Below are 26,312 nucleotides of genomic sequence, written 5' to 3' on the forward strand. Positions count from 1 at the left end.
GGTACCGGGGCAGGGAGGATGCGGTGGGCGCCTGGGCGGTGGGAGTGTTGTTGCTGGCACCGCCGGCACTGCGCCGGGAGCGGGAGCTGGAAGCTGTCCCGGGCGAACGGCACAAGGAGCAGATGGGGCTGGCACCGCACCGGGGGCTCCGAGCCCCCTCCCCACCGCACTGCCCCAGGGAGGCACCGTGCTGGGTGCCTTGCGCTGGTGCCATCCACGCTGGGTACCCCCACCTCGCCCTGCCCCACCACCTGGATGGGGGGTCCGGCCACTGCAGGAGCCCAGGCTGGGGGTCCCGGCGCTGCCGGGAAGCTCATCCTGGTTCCCATGGCAGCCCCCCGGGAGCTCACGTGCAGCGCGGTGACTTCAGCAGGAGCAGATGGAGCTGCGAGGAGTAAAAACATCCTGTTTCCATGCAAATGCCATCAGTAATAATGAGCCAGCCTGAAGGAGGGTGGTTATCGCTGTGCCAGGGCTCTGCCCACAGAGGGGCCGGGGGTCTCCTCCGCCCGTTAGCCCCCCACCAGTGCCCGAGCAGGATGTTCCAGAACTCAGGGCACTGCTTGGGGCAGCAGGGCAGGGCAGGAGAGGGCACCCATGGGTGCCAACCCGCGTGCACTGCCCTGCCCGCGCACATGGCCAGTGCACGACTGTGTTGGCACAGGAGGTCCCTGGCAGGGGTGTGATGGTGGGAGAGGGCTCCGGCCTCGCCCCGGGGCCGTGCCGGCGGTGGCCTCGCTCTGCCTGGCACCGCCAGCGCTGCGCTGGGGTGGAGGGAGGCTGTGGCACAGCCGGTGCCACCCGGGAGAGCCGCGACGGCCTCGCACCTGCTTCAGCTCTTGAAGGAGTCAGAGCAGTTGTTAATTGTTCCTGGAGCTGCTAATGAAATTATTGCTGCGCGGCGCTGGGGAGCCGCTGCACGGCCCTGCCCCTGCCCCTGCCCCTGCCCAGTCCCTGCTGCTGGGGATCGGGGACTGCTTGGCACCACTGGCACAGGCTCTGGCTCCCATGGGGTTTGGGGAGCACCTTGGGCACCCCAATGCAGCCTCACCCCTCACCCCTTGCCCACGCTGCGATCTGCCCACTGGCGATGGCAGCGCTGCTTGCTGGGCACCTTGACTGGGTGCAGGGACGGCCCAGGGAGGCAACGGGCTGCATCCTGCAGCCCGGGCAGAGCCAAATCCCCTGGGGGACCCCGGCCTGGCTGAGTGTGGGGTACCTCGGGGCCAGACCCCCATATCGGGCAGTGAGATGGGGTCCCACGGGTGGCACACGTTCCCGCCAAGAGGGTGGCCCCGCTTCCATGACATTTCCCAGCATGAGACACCGCACTCACCCACGGGAGCTGCGGTGGCCGGATGGTGCGGGGCAGGGTGCCGGCAGGACCCTCTTTTCCTGGGGGTTGTTGTCATCCCCCCACCCACCCGTGGGGTTCCCGGCTGGGCTGGGGGACCCTTGGGCATCACCTGCCCCGGGTCTGCAAGCAGAGGCTCGGGGCAGATGGGGGTGTCCCGGGGTGGGGTGCCGGGGGGCTGCTGCCCTCGGGGAAGCGCGGGGGGAATGCAGAGGGGAGGCGCAGCCCGTTTTTTGGGGGGTGTGTGCGGTGCCGGTGGTGCGGAGCGGGGCGCGGGGGGGGCGGCGGCGGGGGCGCGCCCAGCTGTTGCGCCGTCCCTTCCGCGGGCGGGTCCGCGCTCAGCGCCCCGCATTGGCGGCGCCCGGGCGGAGCGGAGCGGCGCGGCGGCGGGCGGCAGCAGCGGCGGGGCCGGGCCGGTGGCGGTGGCGGGGCCGGTGGCGCCATGGCCCGCTGAGGGCGCCGCGGAGCGCGGCCCGCCCTGCTCCCTCGCCCCGCGCCGCGCCGCGCAGCGCTCCGCGGGGCGCGCCATGGGTGCGCGGCCGCGCCGCCGCCGGGCCCCCGCCGCCGCCGCCGCCGCCGCCGCCGCCGCCGCGCCGGGGCCGCTCGGTGCCCTGCTCGCCGCTGCCCTGCTCGCCGCCGCCGGTGAGTCACCGCCCGCCCGCCGCGGGCACCGGGCGGAGAAAGGGAAGCGCGGGGTGGGGGGGGGACGGGGGGGACGACGACGACGACACACGGGACACCCGGCACCGGGCAAGGTCACCCGGGGAGCGGCGGGCGTCCTGCGGGGGAAGCCGGGGGCCGCTCCCTGCGCGGGGTGCCCGGCCGGCTGTGGGGTACCGGGGGGGGGGGTTCGCGGGGTGCCCTCCCGGGCAGGGGGCGTGCCCCCTGCGCCACGACAGGCGCTGCTGCCCCCCCCGCCTCATGCCCACGCATGGCCGCACACGCGTGCCCAGCCGGCACTGCCCGCACTGGTGGGGGGGAGGGGGGGGGCGTGTTGGCGCTCGCCTCCTCGCCGGCACGGCTCCCCTCCCCCGGGACCCTGCCAACCTCGGGCACGGGTGCCCACAGCGGACCTGTTTCCGTGCGTGGGGTCCCTGCCCCACGCACGGCGTCTCTGCCCCACGCACAGCATCCCTGCCCCCGGCACGGGGTCCCTGCCGTCCCCGTCACCTGGCCGGGACACGGAGGGACGAGATAGCCTGGGGTGGGTGCTGTCACGCCGCGGGGGTGCGCGTAGGTGGCCGTGGCGTGGGGGGTATGCGGGACCGCATCGGTGTTGCTGCAGACGCGGCCGGTCCGGAGCCCGGTTGCCCCCGGCTCAGCCCCTCCCGCCCCGGGCAGGACCAGGCGGTTGGGGAGGGTTCGGGCTGGGCCGGACCCCTGGGGCTGAGCGGCACCGGCTGCCGGGCCGGGGGTTGGGGGGCCGGGGGGAGCGGCGGGTGCCCGGGGCTGGCGGCTGCTGGCAGGTGTCACGGCAGCCTGGAAGTGGCGGCTGCAGACAAAGGACCGGGCTGGGGGCGGGGAGCTGTGCGAGGCTGGACGTGCGCTCTGCGGGGGGTCTGGGGGGGGTGGGAGACACCCCCCCTCTGCGCCCGGGGGTCCCGGCCCACCGACCCTCCTGCCGCCACTGGAGGTGTCCCCTAGCCTGGCCTCGGCGTGCTGGGTGGGCACGGCGGGCACCCAAGAGGGGCTGCAGCCCCTGTCCTTCCCGGTTGGGCACCCCAGGGAACCCCATGCCCAGCACTCCCAGCACGGTCCCATCTGCAGGGGGACACTGCAGAGCCGGAGTGCTGGGTGGGCACCCCTTGGGTGTAGCGGACCCCATATGGAGAACGCTGTGGGTACCAACCTCCGGCTAGGCAGGGAGCACCGCTGTCCCCATGGCACCCGTGGGGCAGTGGCGACGGATGGAGGTGGGGGGGCAGCGGCACAAGGGGTGCACCAGGCCACCCCACACAGTGGGAGGTGTGTGGAGGGGTCCGGCGGTGCCAGCGCCGGCTCAGGGCAGCGCAGTGCTGGAGCTCGTCCCTGGCGCTCGCTTGGCAGGCAGCTCACAGCCGGCCGCCGCGGCGCGACGGAGCCCAGCCACCTGCACGGCCGCCGCTTGGCACAGACGTGCCAGGGCTGGGCCGCTGCGCACCGGGTGCTGCTCCAGCCTGGCACGGCGCGGCGTGGCACGGCACCCCTTCCCCGGGGGCACCGAGGCACGGGTTGGGGACAGGGGAACCGGGGTGTCCAGGCAAAGGGCCCCCGCCTGCAGCTGCGGCGCAGCATCCCCGGAGCGGGCTGCCCGCAGGGGAAGGACGAGAGCAGCAGCGAGGGCTGGGGCTCGTCCACGGTCAGCAGTGGGGGCTGCCCGACTCGAGTGCTGCGCTGGCGGGTGGGCAAGGGCAGAGGGGCGGGAGCCTTCCCCAGAGCTACGGCTGGCCCAGCGCTGCCGTGTGCCCTTTTCCTTGGCAGCGGTAGCAGCCGGTGCCAGGCCCTGGTGCAGCTCCTTGCCCCAGTGAGTGTGACCCACACTGGCTCCTGCCCCAGGTCCTCCGGCCGGGACCCCGGGCCCTGCTCTCACCACGCATGAGCCGCACAGTGCCGCCGGCCCCACCGCGCTGCCAGGGACCCTCGGGCTCTGGCAGGCAGTCCCCCAACCGCTGCACCTCGCAGCTGGGTGCCCCCCAGCCTGGCACCCCAGGTCGCTGCATCCCATCAGCATTCCGCAGGCAGCGCCTGGCCGGGCACCGGTGCCTCGGTGGCGCGGGCAGGACGGCGGGCAGGGCCGGCGTGCGCCGGGAGGCTGCCGTGCCGGCTGTCAGCGTGAGCGCGCGGCAGACGCAGCCCGCCCAGGGCTGTTTGTTCTGGCTCGGTGCCACGCGGGGTTGGCATCACATCAAACCGTGCAGAGCCTGGCAGGTGCTTGCAGGAGGGGACCGGGGTGCTGGCGGTGCCACCGGGGACTGAGCAACCTCCCCCCACACACACCCAGAGCCACCGCGGGCACCTCACAGCCGTGCGTGTGGGTGAGCGGCTGTCCCACCTGGGTGGTCACCAGTGGCCGGGACCACCCCCAGGACTGGTGCTGGTGCCTGAGGGATGACGGCATGGGGACCATGCACCGTTCATGTCCCACCATGCCCTACCCTGCAGCCAGGGGTGCCCCCTTGGTGCCAACACCGCTCCAGCTCTCGGCACCGTTGCTGCTCCGTGCATCATGTGTCTGTTTGTGGACGGGCTGGGGTGGGCTGGCACCAGACTGGGCACACTGGGACCCTGTCTTCATCCAGTCAGGCCCCGTTGCCCAGTACCCCGTGGCCCTGCTGCCTGTCTGCTCTTGGGGTGCTGCTCCCGGGTGGGTGTCAGGCGGATCACAGCTTATCCTGGCCCCCGCAGACCCTGCCCTGCCTGAGGTTCCTGCCTGCAGGATGGGGGTCTCAGGTCCCAGCCCCCTCCAGCCAGCCAGTGCTGCCGCAGGGCTGTGGGGTGCTGTCACCACCGTGTGCCACCCGTGGGTGTGAGGGGGAGAGGCTGCAGGGCTGGACCCTGGCACCCAGGAACATTGTGTGGCCAAAGGGACCTTCGCAGACCCCCAACTGCCTCCCCTCTGCTCTGGTGGGGACACAGGGCTGAGGGTGACCTTGACACTCCTCCCGGCAGGGCCAGGGCTCAGCCGGAGCATTTGCTCTTCACTGTCAGTTAAAGGAGAGCCCTGAAAGCCGCTTGGCTTCCCCAGTTCAGCACCCCAGCGACAGCCCCAGCACATGGGGCTGGGCCAGTCCTATCCCCGCCTCTGAGACTATCCCAGTGCCTGGCTGGGCGGGGGGAACCCCCTGTCCCCCACTGAGCCAGGGCCAAGATGGGACCCTCTCCCCATGGAGTGATCTGGTTGGTGTTGACTGGGGCTGGCGTGGCTTGCCATGGGGTCCCACGGGCACGCTGGGTCAGGGGGGGCTGTGGGGCTCAGTGGGCACCCAGAGCTGGCAGGGAACAGGAGTCTGTGTGTGCCATGGGGCCGAGGGGGGACCAGCTCCGTGGGTGCCCAGGGAAGGGTGCCCAGCACTGGGTGCCAGGGCCAGTAGCCCCTGGAGCAGGCAGAGGTAGTCCCCGAGGAGGGGCTGCCACCCCCGGCTGCCCTTGCTGTCACCATTGTCCCCAGACCCTGGGCACAGGACAGTGTGGGCCAGGCTTGGGCATGGCTGGGGCCGTGCAGCCCCCTTGGTGGGCGCTGGGGTGAGATGAGGGTGCAACCGGCAGGAGTCCTGCCCACCCTGGCACATGCTAATTGCATGTAATGGGGAGAGCGTTATCAGCTCAAATCCGTAATTAGGCAGCTCCATTGTCATGCAAACCCGCCTGACTAATTCATTCATAACAAGCGCTGGCTTAATCAGCGCCCAGACGCTGCCACGCGCACCCTCTGGCCTCCACCACCCCCACCCAGTCTCTCCCGTGGCTGTGGGGCTGTCACACATGGGGCACACACCTGGGGGGCCGGGACAGCAGCCAGCACGGGGTGGAACACACCGGGAAATCCGTGACACGGTCCTGGGGCAGGTGGGGGCACCCCCCGGGGGGCACTGTGCCCGTTGGAGCACAGGGGACGTGTCGGCACTCTGTGCCCATCGTTGCACCGTCCCCGGTGCTCGCCATGTGCCAGGCTGGCCGGGAGCCGAGCCGTGCTGCCCGCGTTGGCATCCGACCCCGCTGGCTGCCTGCCCGGCCGCGGCTGGCACCGGCACCCGCCTGGCATCACCGTGAGGGCTCTGTGGGGTGGGAAGGTGGGTGCAGGGGGGGTGTTTGCCGATGCCCAGGTGCTCCAGGTGAGTGATGGAGCAGCCACAGGCAGCTGGGCAGTGCCCAGTGATGCCACGGCCCCTGGCTGAGAGGGCGGGGGGGGAGGACTTGTGGGGGCAGCACCAGCACATTGCGGCTGGGAGCCAGCCTCTCCTGGCAGGATGGTGCCCGGCTCAAAGCCTCAGACAAGCTTTTTGATGGTGGCGAGTCGTGCCAGCTCCACTCCTCTGTGCCCTGCAGAGAGCAAAGTGCCAGCAGTGGGGACCCCTGTATGCAGGGCAGCAAGCAGGGCTGGCACCCCCAGGTTCCCCTGGGCATCCTCTGCCCTCCCCCCTGAAGCCCATCCTTCCCTCGTTGAAGCGGGTGCAATCAGCAGCAATTATTGCTTTAATTACCTGCTGCTGGGGCGCAGGCCGGGCGCCGGTGAAGTGCAAGGAAATCTTTCATGTTAATGGCATGCCAGGCCTGGCGCGGGCGCGATGGATGGGACGCCAGCTGGGATTGAATCTGCTGGCTGCAAAGCCCGCAGGGATTTGGGGAGGTCCCCGGAGGGGGGGCACGGCGACAGAGGCAGGTGCTGGCATTGAGGTCCCCACAGTGCCGCAGGGACCCCCAGGGTGGCAGGCATCAGGCAGGGGATGGGGGCAGAGGGGAGGCTGGGGCAGAGCTGCTGGGGTCAGCTCGGTGCCCTGCCAGGGGTGTCCCATGCGGGGGTTCCCGGGAGGGCAGCAGCGTTTGGGGCAGACCCGTGCCATCGGAGCGTTCTCCCGCTGCCTGCTCGCTCCCGGGGGCAGCTGTGCCGAGCGGGCACACACCGGCGTGCCGGTGCCAGGGCTGGTGCTGCCGCAGCCACCGGCGGGCAGCCTCTCCTCACCAAGAACACGCTGACCTTCCCAGTGTCTCCCGCAGCAGGCACCGGGGTGCTCGGCACGCTGCTCTCGGCACCGCCGGGGAGTGTGGCACCAGCACCAGGGACAGGATCAGCCCCTCTAGGATCAGAGGGACCAGGGTGCAGGGGGGAACCTGGGGGCACCTGGTGGGTGCTGGAAGTGGGCCACGCAGCCCAACACTGGGCAATGCAGTGCCCTGCAAGTCTCTCCCTGCCCAGTACCACCAGTACACCTGGTGTTTCTGATGCTGGGGGGGCCCAGGCACCACGGTGACAGGCTGGCCACCCAGAGTGGCAGAGGCTACAGGGAGCAGGGGGGGGGTCTGTGCATGGGGAGGGGGCCAGGAGCGGCTGGGGGTCCCGCAGTGCTGGGCTGAAAACGGGTGCTCAGAGCCTGTAGCAGGGTGCCCCCAGCCCCTCTGCTCCCAGAGATGGGTGTCGCAGCCCCACCCCCCCCAGCACCCTGCCCCTTTGTTAGGCCTGCTGGCTTACTCGTTAGCCCACGTGGGCGGGGGATAATTGATAATAAAGCCCTGCTTAATGCACTGGCTTTACCGGCTGTGATTTATCGGCGCTGTAGCAAACCGCGCTCCCAATTACCCCTTTAGCAGCTGAGAGAGCGGCCGGCTGGGGCTGTGCCCCCTGCCACGGCGGGGGCCATCCTGGGGGCAAGTGGGACCCAGCGCCCCGCTGTCCCCCTGGTCCCTGTCCCCCATCCCCGCCGAAGTTCCCCGGTTCCTTTTGCCAAGGTGACATAAGCATCTCGCCTGTTTCCATGGCAACGCAGCGGCAGGTGAGCGGCGAGGCCGGCGCGGTGCGGGAGCCAGCACGGCGTCGCGTGGGGGGCTGCTGCCCACGAGGCGCCCACGCCACGCCCGTGCCTACGGGCTGGGGGTGCCCACGCTGTGTGGGGTGTCTGTGGCGTGGGGGGGGGGGCGGGGGGGGTCTGGCGGTGCATGGGGGTGTCTGCAGAGGGGTGGGTGGGTGCCCACGGTGCGTTGGGTGCCCATTGAGCAGGCAGTGGCCATGGTGCATGGGTACCCATCATGTGTGGGGTGCCCATGGCGTATGGGGCACCCACACCATGGCCCCTTCACCCCCTCACCGGGGCTCCGGGCCAGCTCCAGCCTCCCGGCCGTGCTACATGGCTCCGTCCATGACCACAGCACAGAGCCATGCTGGTCCCCAGTGTGGTGCCAAGCGGCAGGATGGCATCCCGCCCGGGGGCTCTGCGGGTTGCCTGGCGTCCCCCCAAGACTCTGCCACTCACTTCATGGCCCCAGCTCCGTTTGCTGCCCGTGGTCCCACCGTGCCCCGGCTGGGTGGGCAGCGGGGGGGCTCTGTGTTCATCCTGCCTCCCCTACGCGTCGCTGCTGGCCCCCGGCTTCCCACACCCCTCCGCTCGGCCGTGATGGATAGACACCCAGCTCAGCGCCCGCTGTACTCATTTCACGTGTGATTAAAAGGCCGGTCCCTGCAGCACCGCTCCCCCCGTTCACCCAGCGTGCTGGCCGCAGCCGCCCGGGCAGGACGCAGCGGTGGTGCTCTGCGGCGGCAAACCTGGTATTTAATAAAAAAAATTGCGTCGCCTTTCTGCCCGTCTCAGCCCCCCCGGTCTGGTGCGGCGCGGAGCCCTGCGTGCTGGCGTGGGCAGTGCGGCGTGAGCACCCAGGGGTGCCCGAGCGGGAGGCGCGGCAGTGCGAGCCGCGGGTGCTGCGGCGAGCCGTGCCGCAGCCGGCACCGGGGACAGCACCACGCTGGGCACCGCAGCGCCTGTCCGCACCGTGACCCCCCGGGCTGGCCCCGGGCTGCGGCTGGGGGTGGGGGTCGTTAAACCAGTGAAATATGAAATGCCTGTATATCCCCGACAGGGGTTTTAATTAAATTAATTGCGGGCGACATTGTAAAAGTGCTGATGGGGTAATAACCGGTGCATTATGGTGGCCGTTTATCTTCCCCGCGTAAATTAGCTGCCGCACCTTGCCCGTCCCGGCGGGCACCGCGACGGGCTCGCACAGCTCCCCGACTCGGAGGGGCCTGATCCAGCTGGGGGGAGCAGCGAGGCCCATAGCCCCACGGGGAGACACAGCCAGGGCCCGAGGGACCCCCGTGTCCCCCGCATCCCCGTCCCCATCGCACAGGCGGCTGCGCCAAGCGGGAGCCAGCCGGGGTGGGCACGGACAGTGGGGGGGGCAGCGGGGGTCCCACGGGCTCGAGGGGAGCAGCGGGGGTTGCCAAAGGAAGGCACTTAATTACTGCGCATTCCATCCCATTTAATTGCTTATTAAATCCTAACCAGCCAATTAGCAGCAGCAATTACAGCTTCATTCAGTGACACAATCGCTATTTTATCGTTTGTTAATCAAATGCTTATTTAGGGCCCTGGTTTATTAACTCTTTCCGCAGCAGACACTGGCGGGGTGGGGGGAGCAGGGGCACCCATCATGTCCGCACTGGGGGACATGGACGCTGCAGGACCATGCCACATGCCGTGTCCCCAGCGCTGCTGTCCCATGGAGACCCTGCCCCGGTGCGTGGCGCCCACAGCCCCCCACGCAAAACTGGGGGATGCCCAACCCCCTGAGGGATGTATGTACAGTCCCGAGCCACCCTCGCCTCCCTGGGGACACTGGGGACAGCCAGCCCCCGTGTCCCATGCCTGTACCACCCTGCCATGTCCCCCAGGGTGTGGGGTGCACACCCCCACCACTCGCCCTGCGTCCCCGTGCCACCCCAGGCTGGATGCGGCCCCCAGCCAGCACCTCGCAGCGTGCTGGGGACCGGAGGCGGCGGGCGCCCCGGGAGGCGTGAGCAATGGCCCTTGTTGGTCACACTACATTTCCTTTTCATTAGCACTAAGTGCGGACATGAGGGATCGGCGCGGGTTCAGCGGGCGCAGCCACGGCGCGGCTGCTCTGCCTGATGGATGGCGGGGCCGGGGCCGGGGGGGCCGCCGCATCACCGGCAGCGGGGGGACGGCGGCGGGGCAAGGGGCCACTGGCACGGGGCCACACCGGGCCGGCTGATTGCCCAGCCCGGGCACGCTGGAGGTGGCCGAGCCCCCGTCTCCCCGCAGGTGCTCAGCAAAGCGCGACCGTGGCCAACCCAGTGTCTGGCGCGTCCCCGGACCTGCTGCCGCACTTCCAGCTGGAGCCGGAGGACGTCTACATCGTGAAGAACAAGGCGGTGAGCCTGGCCTGCCGCGCCACCCCCGCCACCCAGATCTACTTCAAGTGCAACGGCGAGTGGGTGCACCAGGGCGACCATGTCACGCAGCACAGCACCGACCGCGGCACCGGTGAGCGCCGGCGGGAGGGACAGCCCCGGTGACGGGGAGCCACGTGTGCTGCTCTCTGGATGGGGGGGGGGAGGCTGTTGCACGGGGCTGAGACCGCGGGGACCGTTCCCGGCGTGCCGGTGCTGACGTGCTGCCCGCTGGTGGCAGGGCTGCCGGTGATGGAGGTGCACATCGAGGTCACCCGCCAGCAAGTGGAGAAGATCTTCGGGCTGGAGGAGTACTGGTGCCAGTGCGTGGCCTGGAGCTCCTCTGGCACCACCAAGAGCCAGAAAGCCTTCGTGCGCATCGCCTGTGAGTGTCTGCGGGTGCCCGGATGGGGTGCGGGGCGCTGGCCCTGGCCCACCCCCCCCTCACCCCTGCACCTCCCCAGATCTACGCAAGAACTTCGAACAGGAGCCGACGGCCAGGGAGGTCTCCATCGAGCAGGGCATCGTGTTGCCATGCCGCCCTCCCGAGGGCATCCCCCCCGCCGAGGTGAGCCCCCCGCGCTCTGGCAAGGCAGGATGTGGCTGAGGGTGCCCCTCGCCCGTGGGGACACCGTGTGTGCTCCCCGAGAGGGTGGCCCGGCCGGGCACCCAGCGATGTCCGAACACCACACAGGTGGAGTGGCTGCGCAACGAGGAGCTGGTGGACCCGGCGCTGGACGCCAACGTGTACGTGACGCCGGAGCACAGCCTGGTGCTGCGCCAGGCCCGCCTGGCCGACACTGCCAACTACACGTGCGTGGCCAAAAACATTGTGGCCCGTCGCCGCAGCGCTTCTGCTGCCATCACCGTCTACGGTACGGCCCTACCGCACCCGTCCCCGCCACGCTGTTCCCGGTGTCACCCTCCCTGTCCTGTCCCTCCCCGCGTCCCCCCGTCCCGGCGGGGCGCTGATGGGTCCCTCTCCACCCAGTGAACGGCGGCTGGTCGACGTGGACGCAGTGGTCGGGCTGCAGCACCAGCTGTGGACGGGGCTGGCAGAAGCGGAGCCGGACGTGCACCAACCCCACGCCCCTCAACGGGGGGGCTTTCTGTGAGGGCCAAAACGTGCAGAAAACCGCCTGCACCACCCTGTGCCCAGGTACCCGCCCTGCCCCGGGCACCGCCGCCGCCCCCGCCATGCCGGTGCTGCACTCCCCGCTGCACCCATCGCAGTCCCTGTCCCCCTGCCCCAGGTGTCTCGTCCTCCCACCCCTCTGTGTGTCTGTCTCCGCCGGCCCCGGGACAGGGGAGGGGGATGGCAGCGGGGCGCTGACCCCCGGCTGTGCCCACAGTGGACGGCGCCTGGTCAGAGTGGAGCAAGTGGTCGGTGTGTGGCACCGAATGCACCCACTGGCGAAGCCGGGAGTGCTCGGAGCCCGCGCCACGCAACGGGGGCCGGGACTGTCACGGCCCCGAGCTGGACACCCGCAACTGCACCTCCGAGCTCTGCAGCCACGGTGAGCGTGGCGGGGGGACGGCGGGGTTGTCCCCTGGGAAGAGGGGACTGAGGGTGCCCGTGGGTGCTGACACCCTGCCCCGCGCAGCTGCCCCCGGCGCGGAGGACATGGCGCTGTACGTGGGGCTGGTGGCCGTGGCCGTGTGCCTGGTGCTGCTGCTGCTCGTGGGGGTGCTGGTGTACTGCCGCAAGAAGGGGGGCCTAGACGCTGACGTGGCCGACTCCTCCATCCTCACCGCCGGCTTCCAGCCCGTCAGCATCAAGCCCAGCAAGGCCGGTGAGCGAGGGCTGTGGGGACAGGGTTGTGCGCCCACACTGGGACATGGTGTCCCTTGGGATCTGGGGGTGGCCGTGCCCCACCCAGGGGGGCTCTGGGCAGGGGCTGTTGGCCCCAGGACATCCCCAGCCCTGGATGGGGAGGTCTGTGTCCTGTGGGGTCCCTGGTCAGGGGTCGTGTATCCCACGGGGTCCCTGGTCTTGAGTGGGGCCTCTGCTCTATGAGATCCCTGACCTAGGCACGGAGACGCTGTATTGTGGGGTCAGTGCTTTGTGCCACATAGGTCTCTGGCTGTGGGTAGGGGCTCTGTGTTCTATAGGGCCCCTGGTCCCTATAGGGCCTGTGCCCTGCATTGGTGCTGTGTGCTCTGGGGACCCCAAGGGTGACTGTGCCCCAATGGGTGGGGGCTCGATGCCCTTTGGGCACCCAGGGGTGGCTGTGCCCCGTGGTGTCCTAACCATGGGGCAGGGGCTGTGTGCCCCATGCCCCCCGGGGCGAGCTGTGCCAGTGCGTTACTGGCAGGGACCCTCCCACCCCGCCGTGCCCCAGCACCACGGTCCCCTGCTCTGTGCCACAGACAACCCCAGCCTGCTCACCATCCAGCCCGACCTCAGCACCGCCACCATGACCTACCAGGGCTCGCTCTGCCCACGCCAGGACGGCCCCGCCAAGCTCCAGCTGCCCAACGGGCACCTGCTGAGCCCGCTGGGTGCCGGGCGGCACACGCTGCACCACAGCTCGCCTGCTGCCGAGGGTGCCGACTTTGTGGCCCGGCTCTCCACCCAGAGCTACTTTCGCTCCCTGCCCCGTGGCACCACCAACATGGCCTATGGCACCTTCAACTTCTTGGGGGGGCGGCTCATGATCCCCAACACAGGTACGGTGGGGTGGGCACAGGGTGCCGGAGCACCGCCCGGTGCAGGCGGGTCCCCGTGGGGCTCACCCCACCCTGCCTACACCACCACCCCCCTCCTCACCCAGGAATCAGCCTGCTCATCCCACCCGATGCCATCCCACGGGGGAAGATCTACGAGGTCTACCTGACCCTGCACAAGCAGGAGGAGGTGAGGTAGGTGCCGGGGCTGCAGGGATATGGGGGCTGCTTGAGGGGGGGCCATCCCCGCTCAGCTGCCCCCGATGCTGCCCCAGGTTGCCCCTGGCCGGCTGCCAGACGCTCCTGAGCCCCATCGTCAGCTGCGGCCCCCCCGGGGTCCTCCTCACCCGTCCCGCCATCCTGGCCATGGGTCACTGCGTGGAGGCCAGCGCTGAGAACTGGAGCATCCGGCTGAAGAAGCAGTCGTGCGAGGGCACGTGGGAGGTGAGCGCCCGCCGGGGCCGAGGGGGTCGGGGCTGGAGTTGAGGGGCGAGGTGGGAGGCGGGAGGGGGATGCCCATGGCCAGGGTGCATCTCTGCCTGGGTGCCACAGGACGTGCTGCAGCTGGGCACCGAGCCGTGCACGGAGCTGTACTACTGCCAGCTGGAAGCGCAGGCTTGCTACATCTTCACGGAGCAGCTGGGGCGTTTTGCCCTGGTTGGGGAGTCCCTCAGCATGGCGGCCTCCAAGCGCCTCAAGCTGGTCCTGTTCGCGCCGGCCGCCTGCCCCTCGCTCGAGTACAACATCCGCGTCTACTGCCTCAGCGACACCCAGGACGTCCTCAAGGTACCAGGGGTCCCCACGCAACCTCCCCCCACCCCATCCCGGCTCGGGGCGGGGGCTGCGCAGGCATCTGGGGGTGCGGGATCTCCTGCCTGACCGCTGCCTGTGCCGGCAGGAGGTGATCCAGCTGGAGAAGCAGCTGGGGGGGCAGCTGATCGGAGCCCCCCGGGTGCTGCACTTCAAGGACAGCTACCACAACCTGCGCCTCTCCATCCACGACATGCCCAGCTCCCTCTGGAAAAGCAAGCTCCTCGCCAGCTACCAGGTGAGGAGGCTGGCCAGTGGGTGGGAACGGGGACAAAAGGGGTGTCCCTGCCACTCTAACCCCACCACCCCCCCCCCCCCCGCCATTACCCCACCGCAGGAGATCCCCTTCTACCATATCTGGAGCGGGCTGCAGCCCTTCCTGCACTGCACCTTCACCCTGGAGCGCCTGAGCCCCAGCACCTGCGAGCTGGCCTGCAAGATCTGGGTCTGGCAGGTGGAGGGTGACGGGCAGAGCTTCACCGTCAACTTCAACATTGCCAAGGTGAGGGCAGGGCTGGGGGGTTGGGGGGCTCCTGGGGGGTGACCCCGGGATGGGCTCACATCCTCCCTTCTCCGCTGGTGCTCTCCCCTAGGACACGAGGTTTTCGGACTGGCTGGTCCCTGACAGCGAGGTGGGTGCCCCTGCCCTCGTGGGCCCCAGTGCCTTCAAGATCCCCTTCCTCATCCGCCAGAAGATCATCAGCAGCCTGGACCCGCCGGGCACCCGGGGAGCCGACTGGAGGACGCTGGCCCAGAAGCTCAACCTTGACAGGTGGCCTGGGATGGGGACAGTGCTGGGAATGGGGACGGGGTGGCACGGTGGACGGGGATGAGAGGGGGCTTCTGGCCTCATCCTGCACTTATGGATGGATGCTGGAATGCCGTGGGACCCTGGAAGCGGGATGGTGCCAAAGGTGAGGCCAGCGTGGGGCTGGTCCCAGGGTGTGGGAGTCATCCCTGCGCCCTGACGTGGTCCCTCTATGTCGTGTCCCCCCCCCTCCAGCCATCTCAGCTTCTTCGCCTCGAAGCCCAGCCCCACGGCCATGATCCTCAACCTGTGGGAAGCGCGGCACTTCCCCAACGGCAACCTCTCGCAGCTGGCCGCCGCCGTGGCCGAGGTGGGCAAGCAGGACAGTGCCCTCTTTGCCGTCTCTGAGGCCGAGTGCTGAGCGCAGCGGGGTGGGGGGGGCCCAACCCTGATCCCAGGGGACCACCGCCATGGGGCAGGGGGTGCTCCGGTCGGCCCCTGGGCCCCCGCGGCCCCACAGCCCACGGGGAGGGATGCCCAGCCCCCCTTGCCGGAGAGGGATGCCTGTACCCCACGGCGACTGGGCCCCCCCCAGCGCTGCGGCAGCAGGGCTCAGCCCGGCCCCGTGGGTCCCACAGCCCCGTGGTGGGGGGCTGGGGGGGCACTGGGTGTGCGTCGTGCGTGCGGTGCCGTCGTGCTGTCTGCGTGTGGGGCCAGGTGGCCCCGGGCCCCGTGCCGTGTTGTGTAAAGACCGTTTTTTTAATTCTGTATTAAGTGCATTCAAGTATTTACACTTGGCCTTATGTACATAGCGGTGCCGCGGGCGGGGGGTCTGCCGAACGTGAATGTAAATAAATTCGATATATATTGCTACGTGGGGCTGTGCCCGGCCATGTGCTGCCCACCCCACCCCGTGCCCTTCCATAGGAGTCGGAGGTGCGGAGCAAAGTGGTTTATTGGGGTGCAGGTGGTGGCAGCGGTGGCTGGCCCTAGGACTCGGTCACACGGCTGGCCACGGCCGCCACGAGTGCGGCCCCTTTCCCCGAGCCATCCTCCGACTGCAAGAGGGTGACGGTGCAGTTGGGTGCCAGGTCCTGTAGCATCTGTTGGAGGTTCTGGGAGAAGCTGAGGGGGGACAAGAGGGGAGGGTGAGGGCTGGTGCTCCCCACACCCCTGCCATAGGGCAAGGCTCCCCGGTGGGTGCCTGCCACCCCCCAGCCCCACTCGACTCACTGTGGGTGCAATTTGTACAAGGTGCCATCCACCCCCACGGTGATGGCCAGCTGGGCCAGGCCCCGGTTCTCCCGCATCTTCTCCACCACGGCAGCCAGGCCGGCGGCGCAGAGCTGGGCTGCCCGCAGGGACACGGTCTGGCACACCTCCCGCACCAGCACACTGTCCTCGAAGCTGGCCTGGAGCTCCAGGTCTTGCAGGATGGCCTGGACCTTCTGCAGGGCCAGCCCATCCCTGTCCCGGACCAGGGACACCGTTAGCACTGCTGTCCCCATCCCCATCCCCATCCCACAGGCTGGAGATGGCATCACCCTGCATGCATCCCATCAACGTAGCATGGTCCCTTTCCTGGGGCCCTGGCTTCACACCCCCCCAACTCTGGGCTCAAGGAACCCACTGCAGCCCAGCGCTCACCTCTCGATGGTGGAAAGGAACTTGGTCTGAAAGATGTCCCTGGTCTGGAGCTTAGGGCAGGGCTTGCCGCGGAACAGGACCTGTTTCTCCACCAGCGCCAGCAGGATGTGGCGCACGATCTCACCCAGGTACATGCCACTAATGAGCTTCTCGAACCTGGCCCAGGTACAGCTTTAGCCAGGCACAGCCACCCCCACCCAGCCCCTTCCCCAGTCCCAGGGCCCTCGCCCACCTCTGCTTGCCCGCGTTGATGGTTTTCTCATCCACCAGCTGGTCGAAGTTGGTGAAGAAGTCATCCAGGCAGCCGTTGTCCCCAAAGGCCCCCCACTCCATGTTGATGCACATGTGGCCCTGCTCCCCCTCCACGGTACCCACATTCTGCATCTCCTCCATGTAGCAGGCATTGGTCCCCGTCCCTGTGGGCCCCGTGCTGGTGTCACCCCCACCACAGCCCTGGCAGAGCTGCCTGACACCCCGTGCCATGCCACATGAACAGATGCTCCTCACCCACAATGAGGCCGATTTCACATTTAGGGTCTTCATAGCCACAGGACATCATGGTTCCCACCGTGTCGTTGACCACAGCCACCACCTTCAGCCCTAAGTGCTGCCAAACCAGAGACGGGGACACATGCAGCTTTAGTGGCAGCCAGCTGGCTCCCGGGGCTGACGCTGCCTGGGTTCAGGATGGCACCCCAGGAACAGGGGATGGACCCCCAGCCCTTCCCCACCTGTTTGCGCTGGGCGGCCTCCCGCAGCATTTGGACCACGTCCCGCCCCACGCAGCCCGAGGCGCTGAAGCCTTTGGTCCAGCTCAGCAGCACTGCCTGCAAGAGAGGCAGGGGCCGGGCAGTTGCCTTGCACCCCGGGACCCCCCCACAAACCCCCTGGGGCCAGAGCCATCCCCTCCTCACCTTATCCAGGCCCAGCTGCTGGCAGGGGAAGGAGAAGGTGAAGCCGAGCGGCAGGATCTGATCCATCAGGCCTTGCTTCTGCTGGAAGTCCACGATGCACTCGATGATGTGGTTGAAGAGCTGCAGAGAGTGGCCATGGTCAGCAGGGCCCAGGCTGGGGAGATGCTGCGGGGGCTCTCCCAGGCCCACGGGCAATTTCCACCCCCTCTCCCCGTCCCTTGGCCACGGGTCCTCAGCCTCACCGCCTCGCCAGTGCCCTGCGCGATGGTGGTGGGGATGATGTAGATCTCGCTGTCCATGCGGATGCCGTCCTGCGTCACGCGTACCACCAGCACCCGGAATTTTGTCCCCCCCAGGTCCAACGCCAGGAATTCGCCTCGTTCTGTGGGGAGCCAACATGCGGCATCAGCAGGGCCCTGGCCTCCCTGACAACCCCTCCCAGGGTCCCCGGCCCTCACCGGTGCCGTCGGGTGTGTTGCGGACGTAGGTGGGCAGCATGCGGATGGAAGAGCTGGCATTGCTCTCACCGCTCAGCCCCAGCTCCATCTCCCGCCTCATCAGCGCCTGGACACGCTCCAGGTCAGCGCGGCTGAGCCGCAGCGGGGCCAGCAGCTTGTCCACCTCTCGGCGCTGGGCCGCCAGGCGCAGAGCCACCGCTGTCACCATGGCCGCCCCCCGTCCCGTCCCGTCCGCCGAGGGCAAGAGGGTGGCCTTGCACTCGGGGACCAGCAACCCCGTCACGCTCTGCAGGATCTCTCCAAACCTGTCGGAGGAAGAAGATGGTGAAAGCCGGGCGTGAGGCATCCTGCCGGGGTGGGAGACCCCACTGGGAATCCCATGTCCCTCCTCACCTGGTGTGGCCCCGGTACAATTCGCCATCCACCCCCACGTTGACCGCCAGCTGCTCCAGCTCCCGGCTCTGGTACATGTGGCTGAGGATGGCAGCCAGCCCGGCGGCGCAGAGCGCGGCGGCACGGATCACCACTGCCCGGCAGATCTGCTGCACCCGGCAGCAATCCTGCTCGGTCGGCTGCAGCCCCACAGCCTCCAGAGCCCTCTTTGCCTCGGCCGTGCCTTCCTCGTTGCTGCAAGGGAGAGCACGGTGCCAACTCACAGGGCCACAGGCTCGCAGGCTGGGGCACCCACCCATCACCCCCCCATCCTCCCACCTGCAGCAGCTCCGGGGCCCTAGACACTCACTTGATGATCTTCAGGACCTGCTGGGTCTTGAGCACATCCTTGGTCCTCAGGACGGCAACGTTGCTCCCAGTGAAGAGTGCTTTCTCAGTGGCGAGGGCGATCAGCACGTGCCGGACGATCTCCCCCAAGTACAGGCTGCCCACCAGCTTCTCAAACCTGCGCGCAGCCCAAGCTGGAGTCAGTCATCCTCCCCCCAGCACCCCTCGGCCCTTTGAGAGCACCTAGAAGCATCTCAGGAGGCCATGAGCTCCTGTTGGTGGGGCCTGACATGCTCAGGGATGGACGGGGAGCCCCGGGGTCCATGCCCTCTCTCTGGGTGGTGGGTGCACCTCTTCTCCCCAGGGTTGGTGGATTCCTGGTCCATGATCTGGTCGTAGGGGGTCAGGACATCGCTCAGGGAGCCATCGTCCCCGAAGTAGCCCCACTCGGTGTTGACGCACATCTGCCCACTGCTCTTCTCCGCTATCTCCACCTGCTGTGCCTCGACCATGAAGCAACTGTTGGTGCCCGTGCCTGCAGGGAGCAATGGGGGTGAGCACCGGAACAGCCCACTGCCAGCACCCACCACCCTGGCACGCAGGGTGCCCACTGCTCACCCACGACCAAGGCGACCTCACAGGGTTCCTCCCCCACGCTGCCAGCCATCATGGTGCCCACAGTGTCGTTCATCAGGGCAATGACGTCCACGTGGCAGAGCTGGCCGGCAGCAAAGCGAGAGCATCAGCAGCCATTCCGCGGGGGCAGCCCCCAGACAGCTCCCCCCCCACACCCCACGGCCCCCCACCTCCTGCTTGTTGATGGCCGTCTGCAGCAACTGCACAACATCCTTCCCCTCCACGTCACTGCAGCTGAAACCGTTAGACCAGGAGATGAGCTCAGCCTGCGGAGAGCACGTGGCGGAGCTGTTGGCCTCTGGCATGGGGCTGGCTTTGCTCCCCACCGGCGATGTTTCGGGAAGGAGGTGGCTGTGGCCACAGCCTTGGGACAGGGCTGTCCCACTCACCTTGTCCAGCCTCGTGTGCCTGCAGGTGAAGGGGAAGACGAAGCCCAAGGGGAGGCGTTCCTGAGAGCTGCTGAAGCCAGCCAGGAACTGGTGCACGCATTGCGCAATGAAGTCAAAGAGCTGTGAAGGCATGGTTGGAGGTGACCGGCTGCTCCCCTTACCCGGCACCCAGGCTTCGGGAGGCAGCCCGGAGCCCCAGCACCGGCCCAGAGCCCTGCCGAGCTGCCGTGGGGCCGGCTAGTCCAGCACTAGCCACCCTGTGCCGTGTCCTCCTCGTACCGCTTCCCCCTTGCCCTGCTTGAGGTCCTCTGGCATGTCAAAAATCTTGTACGTCACTTGGGGGCTTTGGTTGCCATCACCTGAGAGGGTCACCTGCAGGATCCGGATGTGGCTCTGGCACAGCTCCACCACCACCAAGTCACCCTTCTCTATGGGGGAGCAGAGGCGGTGTCAGGCAGAGACCTTTCCTGTGGCAGATCCCCAAAAATCTGCTCCTCATCCTGTCCCAGGGCCAGTCACTCACCATGGGCGAGGCTCCTGAGAGCCCGAGACCACTGTAGGGGCCAAGGGAGCCCGCTCCCGGCCTCTGCCACTGCACTGGGGACTGGCAGAGGCAGCACAAGGACAGCTTATGGACCCTATACCTGACCAGAGACTGGTGGACTCCTCCCCAGCACCCCCAAGGCCAAGTCCAGCGAGGCGTGCAGGGCTGCAGGTCGCAGAGCAGCCCATCCCCAGGCCGGGCTGCCTTACCGGTGCCGTCGGGCATGGAGCAGATGTAGGTGGGCAGCATCCGCACATTGGCCTGTGCGTGCGTCTGGCGGCTCAGCCCCTTGCGCATGGCCTGCAGCATGTGGCTCTTCACCATCTGCAGTGTCTCCAGCGGGACGGTGAGCGCCAGGAGGGCTCGTTGTACCTGGGGGCAGCTCGTTAGGGCAGGTCTGAAGGGCAGGGGATGCCTCTCGCTGGGCGCGGGGCAGGGATGGGCCTTACCGGTGTGCAGGTGGGGCCATCACTGCGGTGGCCCAGCTGATGGCTCACTGGGGAGCTGTGTGGAAGGAGGTGGCATGTCACCTGCTGATCCCTGGCCCACAGGAGGACAGGACACATGCCTGCCCATGCCCAAGCACATAAGAGGGACCGTGGGGGGGCCCCATCCCCGGCTCTGCCTCCCACCTCCCCTCTGTGTCCCTGCTCCATGGGGCCACGGTCTCGACAGCATCGTCACTTTGCAGTGTCCTTCCACTGCAACTGCGACCCCGCAGCCGGGGGTAGAAGGGACAGCTGTGCCCCACCACGGCGATGATGTCAGGGCTGCTCTCGGGGGCTGCGGGAGAAGGGGGCTGCCCCTGGCTCGCCCTGCCCGTGCCTCCCCTCCACCTGCAAGAGGCCAGAGGCTGGTCTCTCCCCTTGCCCCGGGAGGTGCAACTCTCGGAGGGAGGGGCAAGGGGAGCCTGCTCAGCCCCATCCCCGGCCCCGACCGCAGCTTCCCCACACTCGGCTTCGCTGAGGCTGCCGACGGGCAGGAGCCCCTCACCGGTTCAGGACCAGGCGGCCCCGGTCCTCCGAGCCCAGCCCCCGCCGGGGGAGGCGGTCCGAGGTGGGGACGGCGGGGCTGCGCTCCCGGGAGGCCCCGTCCGCCCGGCCGCGGCGGGGCTGGGCACGGCGGCGGTCGGGGCTGGCCATGGCGGGGCGGCGGCGGCGGCGGCGGGGGGAACCGTTGCTAACGCCGCCGCCGTTGCCCTGGCAACAGCGGCAGGGCCCGCGGGCGCCCCGCCACGCCATTGGCCGACCGCCGCGCCGCCCTGGCCAATGGGGGCGCCCCCGCGGGAGGGGCCACGCCCCGCGCCCCGGCACCATCGCCCTCAATTCGGAGGCTCAATTTTAAGCCCTGCATCACCTCGTCCCTTTAATTAAGCAGCACAGCGATGAGCCCCCCGTCTCCCTCCGGGGGAGGGCGAGGATGCGCCCGGTGAGCCGGGGGGGACACGCAGGGCCCAGCCCGGGGCTCCATCCTGCCCTCAAAGTCGTCAGCGGTTGGGGCAGGCAGAGGCACCCGGCGGCCAGGGAAGACACCAAGGACATGAGGACACTGTTGGTTGCGGCTCCACTGGTGCAGCTGTCAGCTGGCACCCGGGTGCCCCCCGCAGCTCCTACAGACAGCATTGGGCCCCTGCCCCGGGGGGTCCCCGAGCTCACATTGTCCGCCCCAGCACCTGACAGGCCTCGGGAAGTGTGATTTTGGACGCACTGTCTGCTGTTCCTCTTCTCCCTCCAGCGCCTCCCATTCCCCAGAGAAAGACAGCACAGCTCCTCTGTGTTGCTGCAGTTTCATAAAAACATACATAAATATATTTCCATTTCTTTAACAGAGAGCAAAGCTGCACAGGCACCTATAAAACACACAATCACTTCTCCACCCAGCGCTCCCTGCACAGGTCGTATAAAACATATAAAAGGGGGGTGGGAGAACAAGGCTGCAGGTGAAGCAGGGGTACGGTGCCATGCAGACCCTCGCTGGGGCGTGGGGAGCCGCGGGGGGGGCCTGCCATACCGCTGGCCTCAGAACTTGCGCTTTCTCCGGCGGCAGCCTTTGGTCTGCTGCTGGCTGCCCAAGCGAAGAGCTGCATGTGGCTCCAAGTCCACCACGTAGTCCGTGGCTTCCGAGGAGACGCTGGGTTTCACAGGGGAGACGTCAAAAGGAAGGTGCCAAAGGGAGCTGGGGCTGTCCGCCACCGGCCCCCCATCTCTGGCCGAGAGCACGGGAGGGGACTGTTGGTCTCCTAGTCCAGCGAGGGGGGTCTCCGCATCAGCACCTGCAACGAGAGTGTGTGTCAGCCCTGCCTGGCCGCCCTCTGGCACGGGCCACGGGTGCTGCTGGGAGTCTTTCTCCCCACTTGTCTCCTCTTGTCCTCGGAGCTGTGGCAGGAAGCACCGGTGCGCAGGCAGGGATGGGAAGCACCCTGCCACCCCCCCAGGGAGCTGGACATCTTTTGGTGCAGTGGCTCGGAGCACACCCTGACCCGCTGTGAGGGCTCTGGGTGCTGGCACAGGTCAGGATGCATGCAGGCAGCTGGGGGATGCCAACAGCCAGCTAAGTCCACAGCCTCCTGCTCTGCTCAGGAAGAACAGACCCCTTTGGGGTTAATTTGCTGTCCCAATACAGCCCAGTCCAATCTGGGACAAAAAGGGAAAAGTTGGGAAAGGGCAGCCCTGACCCAACCAGGCAGGCACAGAAAGCAGCTTCCCACCTGCAGACTTGCTCTCCGAGAGCTCCAGCATCCTGAGGAGTCCCCTCTCCTGCCTTCCAACATCCTGCCAAGGAGAGGAGAACCACCATCACAGTGCTGCCGTGAGGGAACCCCGCAGCCACACGTTCCCCAGCCCACGGGGCCAGGCTGGGCACAAGAGGGAGTGCTGCATTGCCAGGGCCTCCAGCTGAGCATGGAAGGGCATTGCCCCATGCCCAGCCTGACCAGTGCCAGAGCAGAGGCAGCTGAGAGCAGTTAATAAAGCAGAGCCCTGTAAGGGGGGAGGCCAGTGTGCAGGAAGCCACCCCCCCCAAGCCCAGCCAGCAAGCATGGGGCTGTAACGGAGAAATGTGGGCACCTGGGGCTCTGCCACAGCTCGGGCACATCCCCAGCACGGTGCCCCTGAGGGCAGGCTCTGTCCTGCTCTGTCTGAGGGCACAGGGACCTGGTGCTGGAGGGAAGGGCCTTCTCCAGAGCACAGTCAGATAAGGAACGCCTATCTTGTGCCCCCTCTCAGCCTTTGGGAAGATGTAGCCATGCTGGTTACACAGGGTAATTGAAGACTACTTGGCTTGGCTGCTTTGAGCCTCAGTGGCCCAGAACAGTCCCCCCTCCTGGCTGCTCCCTGCCCTCAGAACTGCTCTGGAAGGCACTGGCATCCCAGCTGCGGGATTGGAGCTGCAAAGCACCCCAAAACGGACCATGGCAGGAACCTGCAAGCTCAGCAGTGCCACTAGGAAGCTTTCCAACAGCCCAGCCCATGTCCAGGCATGAGCTGCCACCTGAGCTACCACCTCAGCACGAGGCAGGGCCAGAGGAAACACAGAGCCTTGCCGCACCATCCCAAAGGACTGCCTGGCTCCAGCACCTTTCTCCCATGCCCTGTGCCCATGCCTGCGTGCAGGACCCTGCACATCAGCCAGCTGTGGGGCACAGGGACAGAGTCAAACAGCCTCCATGGAGCTGGTCACATGCAAAAGCAGCCGTGCCCTGCAGTACTCTGAACCACACAGCGCTTGGCTGTGTCCCAGCCAAAATCATCAACCAGAAATCTCATCATTTGCATCTGAATCCCCAAAGGGCCGAGGCCTGTGATGGATTTAAGGGATTATACGAAACTAAGACATCATGTTGCATCTTCATGCTGAGAATCACATTTCTGAGCACAGGCAAAGCTGCAGCACTAGGGCTTTGCCTGCAGGAACCCGTGGGAGGGCCTGGAAGGACCCTCTCTGTGCTCCCCCAGGACTGCCATGAGCAGGAAAAAGCACAGTGGGGGCCAACACCTGGTGAGTGACTGTGAGCCAGCTGCTACCCACGCTCCTGCCTCCCACCTCCTCTAGCAAGGCACGTCCCCCCCACCCAGCATACCTCCACTGCACTCGCTCCCCCCCATTTCTCCAGGGATGCTGCAGTTTGCTGCCAGCACTGAGTGACTCCCCCTGCTCCGACTCTGAAGCCTTCCCCATGGGAAAGGGCTCGTGGATAGAGTCAGATACGCTTGTAACCCTGACACTGCCCTCTGCTCCATCTATATTCAGCCGAGGAAGCCCGCAGGACTGAGGCATGCTGTCTGGCAGCAGGACAGCCCTGGCTGCCTGCTTGCTGGAGAGGTTACTGGCAGTTCTGCTGGATTAGCTCACCCCTGGGATCGGTCCATGCTCTCGCAGAGCGTCGCGGGAAGGAGGGCAACAAGTTCTCTGGCCATGGTAGCCCACAGGGACAGGCAATCCTACACCAGGCCAGCTCATCCCATCAACCAGAGGAACAGCTCCTGCTGCCAACCCAGCCCCAAACCCAGCGCAAAGCAAAGGAGATGGTCTGCAGGGTTGCCCCTCACCTTGGCTCTTCGCAGCCTCCTCGTTCCCTGAGCTTGCCTAGCAGCCTGAAGGCAGCTGTCCACATGCCTCTGATACTGCAGCAGTGGCACCAGTGACTTACAGAGGTAGCACTTCTCACACCTGCCAGGCAGCAAAGGACAGAGCACTGCATTAGGATTCACCCTGCACCGGGCTCCCAGCCACCAGCAGTGACTTTCCTCCTCCAGGCCACGCCACGGAGAAGGCATGTCACCAGATCAGGTCTCGCTCAGTGGGGTCAGGCTGGCACCAATCGCAAAGACCGAGTGATTATCAGTTTTCCCTGCCTGTTCCTCTGTATCCTGCTGCTGCAGCAGCGGGACGGTAATCAAATCTGCTCATCTAACTATCTCAAACACCGCTGATTTCTCCCCAGACATAAAGCACCCTGTCAAAATCCACAGAAATGAAGTGTGAGGGCTTTGCAAAGGGGAGTTGAATTCTGCCTGAAAAGCAAACCAAGTGTGTTAAATCAGAGAGACATTTTACCAGGGCTGGATGAACTTGTCTGACTAGTAAATCAAGTCTTTCTCTGTACTGTCTCCATTTTACATTGTGCCATGTTGGGAGAGGACTGCAGAGCACACGCCCCTGCTGAGGGGCTGGCACAGTGTGTTCCTCAAACCCCTTCACTTATGTAGAAGATGCCCAGGCTCACGCAGGATGACTGAGCATGCTTGGGAAGAAAATCCTGGGTGAAAGGAGATGAAGGTCAGGCGTGGATTTACACAGCTACACTCGCTTCCACACCAGCTCTCAGTGGGGACCGAACTATGCAGAAGAGGGCACCGGTTCTTCAGGAGGGGAGCATCCACCCAGGGAGCTACTCAGGAACGGACCATCTCCAAGAAGAGATGAGCCCCCAGGGACCAGCCCCAGCAGCATTGTGTTCAGTTTGATAAGCGGTACTCTCCTAGTAAAACTCACCCCAGGCTCTAAAACGTCTATGGAGAGCCCCCATCGAGCAAAACTCTGCAGTACTTTTCCCGTATTTTCTTTCCAGTCAGTACTGATTACCCAGATAATGTGTCTAAACAGAAGCTGTCCTCTCTATAATTAGCCTAATTCCATTAGTGATGTTGCCATCCACTGTTTGTAACAGCAAAATTGCTTCCATAGCAGGGATTTTACTGTCAGATCCTCTCTTATGATGCTTTGTGTGGGTGGCAGGAGGAGGGGCTGCATGGGAAGAGATTAAACAAAGCCACTGCTATTCTGAAAGTCTAATTTAATTAAGAATATCACTACAGGTGCCATGTTGACAACCTCCCTGTCCTAGTCTCTTCTTTTCCCGGGGTTACCAAGCTCAAAGCTCCCATTAGGAACTGGCTGAGTTAGCAGCATTTTAGCTACAGCACCCCCCACAGCAGTCAGAGACCATGTATCCCTGACCCACCATGGATTGGGCTGAAAGGAAATTAGTGCAAAAATAAACAATCTGAGAACAGCAAATTCCCCTTGCTTCAGTTTAAATATAGCCAGCACTGCAACAAGAGGCACTGAGGGAAGGCAATTTCTTAGGGAAACATTGCTGTAAGGCCAATGGCCAGCATTTATACAGGAATAAAGACATCCACAGGCAAGCTAGAGTGGAAGCACAGAAACAATTTTGGAAGAGTAGGCATACCTACTTACTTGTCAATGTTTAAGGGTGTTGGGCCGCTTCCACCACTAGCACCTTTACTTCTTGCCGCTACCTGATGCCGGGTGAGCACTGGAAGAAAACCAGAAAGGGTTACCTGTCACCCAGCCCAAAAGCACCCCTACACCACGTCCAAATGCAACAAGTTTCCATCGCTTCCACTCAAGGCTGCAGCAGAAGTGATGGCAGAGGCAAAGAAATACTGGACTGGGATGGGCGGGGTCTTATTCCTGCAGAAGAGGTAGCTGGCCAACTCTCCTTTTTTTCTGGCGGGATACTGAAGAAGTTACCTTCCCTGGACTTGGAAGCCAGCTAGCCATTTCACACAGTAACTTATCT

General features: G+C 66.4%; 3 protein-coding genes across 11 annotated transcripts in view; 1 reads left to right on the forward strand and 2 right to left on the reverse strand.

Annotated features, from left to right (window-relative positions):
* Positions 1–1,881: 1,881 nt before the first annotated feature.
* On the forward strand, positions 1,882–15,330 carry UNC5A (unc-5 netrin receptor A). The gene is made up of 16 exons (XM_042790491.1): positions 1,882–1,996; positions 10,105–10,326; positions 10,474–10,617; positions 10,697–10,800; positions 10,927–11,107; positions 11,224–11,391; positions 11,585–11,749; positions 11,837–12,025; positions 12,603–12,902; positions 13,007–13,094; positions 13,175–13,343; positions 13,452–13,685; positions 13,798–13,947; positions 14,047–14,211; positions 14,303–14,481; positions 14,713–15,330. Exons 1-16 carry the CDS (start codon positions 1,882–1,884, stop codon positions 14,876–14,878), a joined length of 2,739 nt encoding a protein of 912 aa, XP_042646425.1. The 3' UTR covers positions 14,879–15,330.
* A 64-nt stretch (positions 15,331–15,394) lies between these two features.
* Positions 15,395–21,483, reverse strand: HK3 (hexokinase 3). Its single transcript, XM_032983699.2, has 18 exons — positions 20,215–21,483; positions 19,975–20,137; positions 19,501–19,649; positions 19,222–19,341; positions 19,003–19,098; positions 18,815–18,914; positions 18,548–18,731; positions 18,219–18,374; positions 17,870–18,103; positions 17,477–17,781; positions 17,261–17,400; positions 17,019–17,138; positions 16,836–16,931; positions 16,612–16,711; positions 16,337–16,520; positions 16,105–16,260; positions 15,691–15,924; positions 15,395–15,582 (listed from the first exon to the last, which is right to left on the reverse strand). Exons 1-18 carry the CDS (start codon positions 20,419–20,421, stop codon positions 15,447–15,449), a joined length of 2,880 nt encoding a protein of 959 aa, XP_032839590.2. The 5' UTR covers positions 20,422–21,483; the 3' UTR covers positions 15,395–15,446.
* Positions 21,484–21,545: 62 nt separating this feature from the next.
* UIMC1 (ubiquitin interaction motif containing 1) overlaps positions 21,546–26,312 on the reverse strand; it is a 39,760-nt gene continuing 34,993 nt past the window's right edge. For 4 of the 9 annotated variants that reach the window (XM_042790494.1, XM_042790495.1, XM_042790493.1 and 1 more), the window contains 4 exons: positions 25,967–26,045; positions 24,313–24,433; positions 22,473–22,536; positions 21,546–22,037 (listed from right to left, as the gene is read on the reverse strand). In XM_042790494.1, the coding sequence (XP_042646428.1) occupies positions 21,784–22,037; positions 22,473–22,536; positions 24,313–24,433; positions 25,967–26,045 (518 nt within the window). In that variant the 3' untranslated portion in view covers positions 21,546–21,783. Of the gene's footprint in view, positions 22,038–22,472; positions 22,537–24,312; positions 24,434–25,964; positions 26,046–26,312 lie in introns of those variants that run through there. The other 5 variants (XR_006165117.1, XR_006165118.1, XR_006165119.1 and 2 more) reach the window with 3 other exon arrangements.

Source organism: Tyto alba, unplaced genomic scaffold (assembly GCF_018691265.1).
Source record: "Tyto alba isolate M040663 unplaced genomic scaffold, T.alba_DEE_v4.0 Super-Scaffold_17, whole genome shotgun sequence".
NCBI classification, from domain to species: Eukaryota; Metazoa; Chordata; class Aves; order Strigiformes; family Tytonidae; genus Tyto; species Tyto alba.

Coding starts and splice junctions, on each gene's coding strand:
- UNC5A (XM_042790491.1), top strand. CDS start 1,882: ATGGGTGCGCGGCCGCGCCGCCGCCGGGCCCCCGCCGCCGCCGCCGCC. Junction 12,026..12,602: donor CATCAAGCCCAGCAAGGCCG/GTGAGCGAGGGC, acceptor TCTGTGCCACAG/ACAACCCCAGCCTGCTCACC. Junction 12,903..13,006: donor GCTCATGATCCCCAACACAG/GTACGGTGGGGT, acceptor CTCCTCACCCAG/GAATCAGCCTGCTCATCCCA.
- HK3 (XM_032983699.2), bottom strand. CDS start 20,421: ATGGAGCAGGGACACAGAGGGGAGGTGGGAGGCAGAGCCGGGGATGGG. Junction 19,650..19,974: donor CTCCATGCCCGACGGCACCG/GTAAGGCAGCCC, acceptor GCTCCCCCATAG/AGAAGGGTGACTTGGTGGTG. Junction 18,375..18,547: donor ACCAACCCTGGGGAGAAGAG/GTGCACCCACCA, acceptor GGCTGCGCGCAG/GTTTGAGAAGCTGGTGGGCA.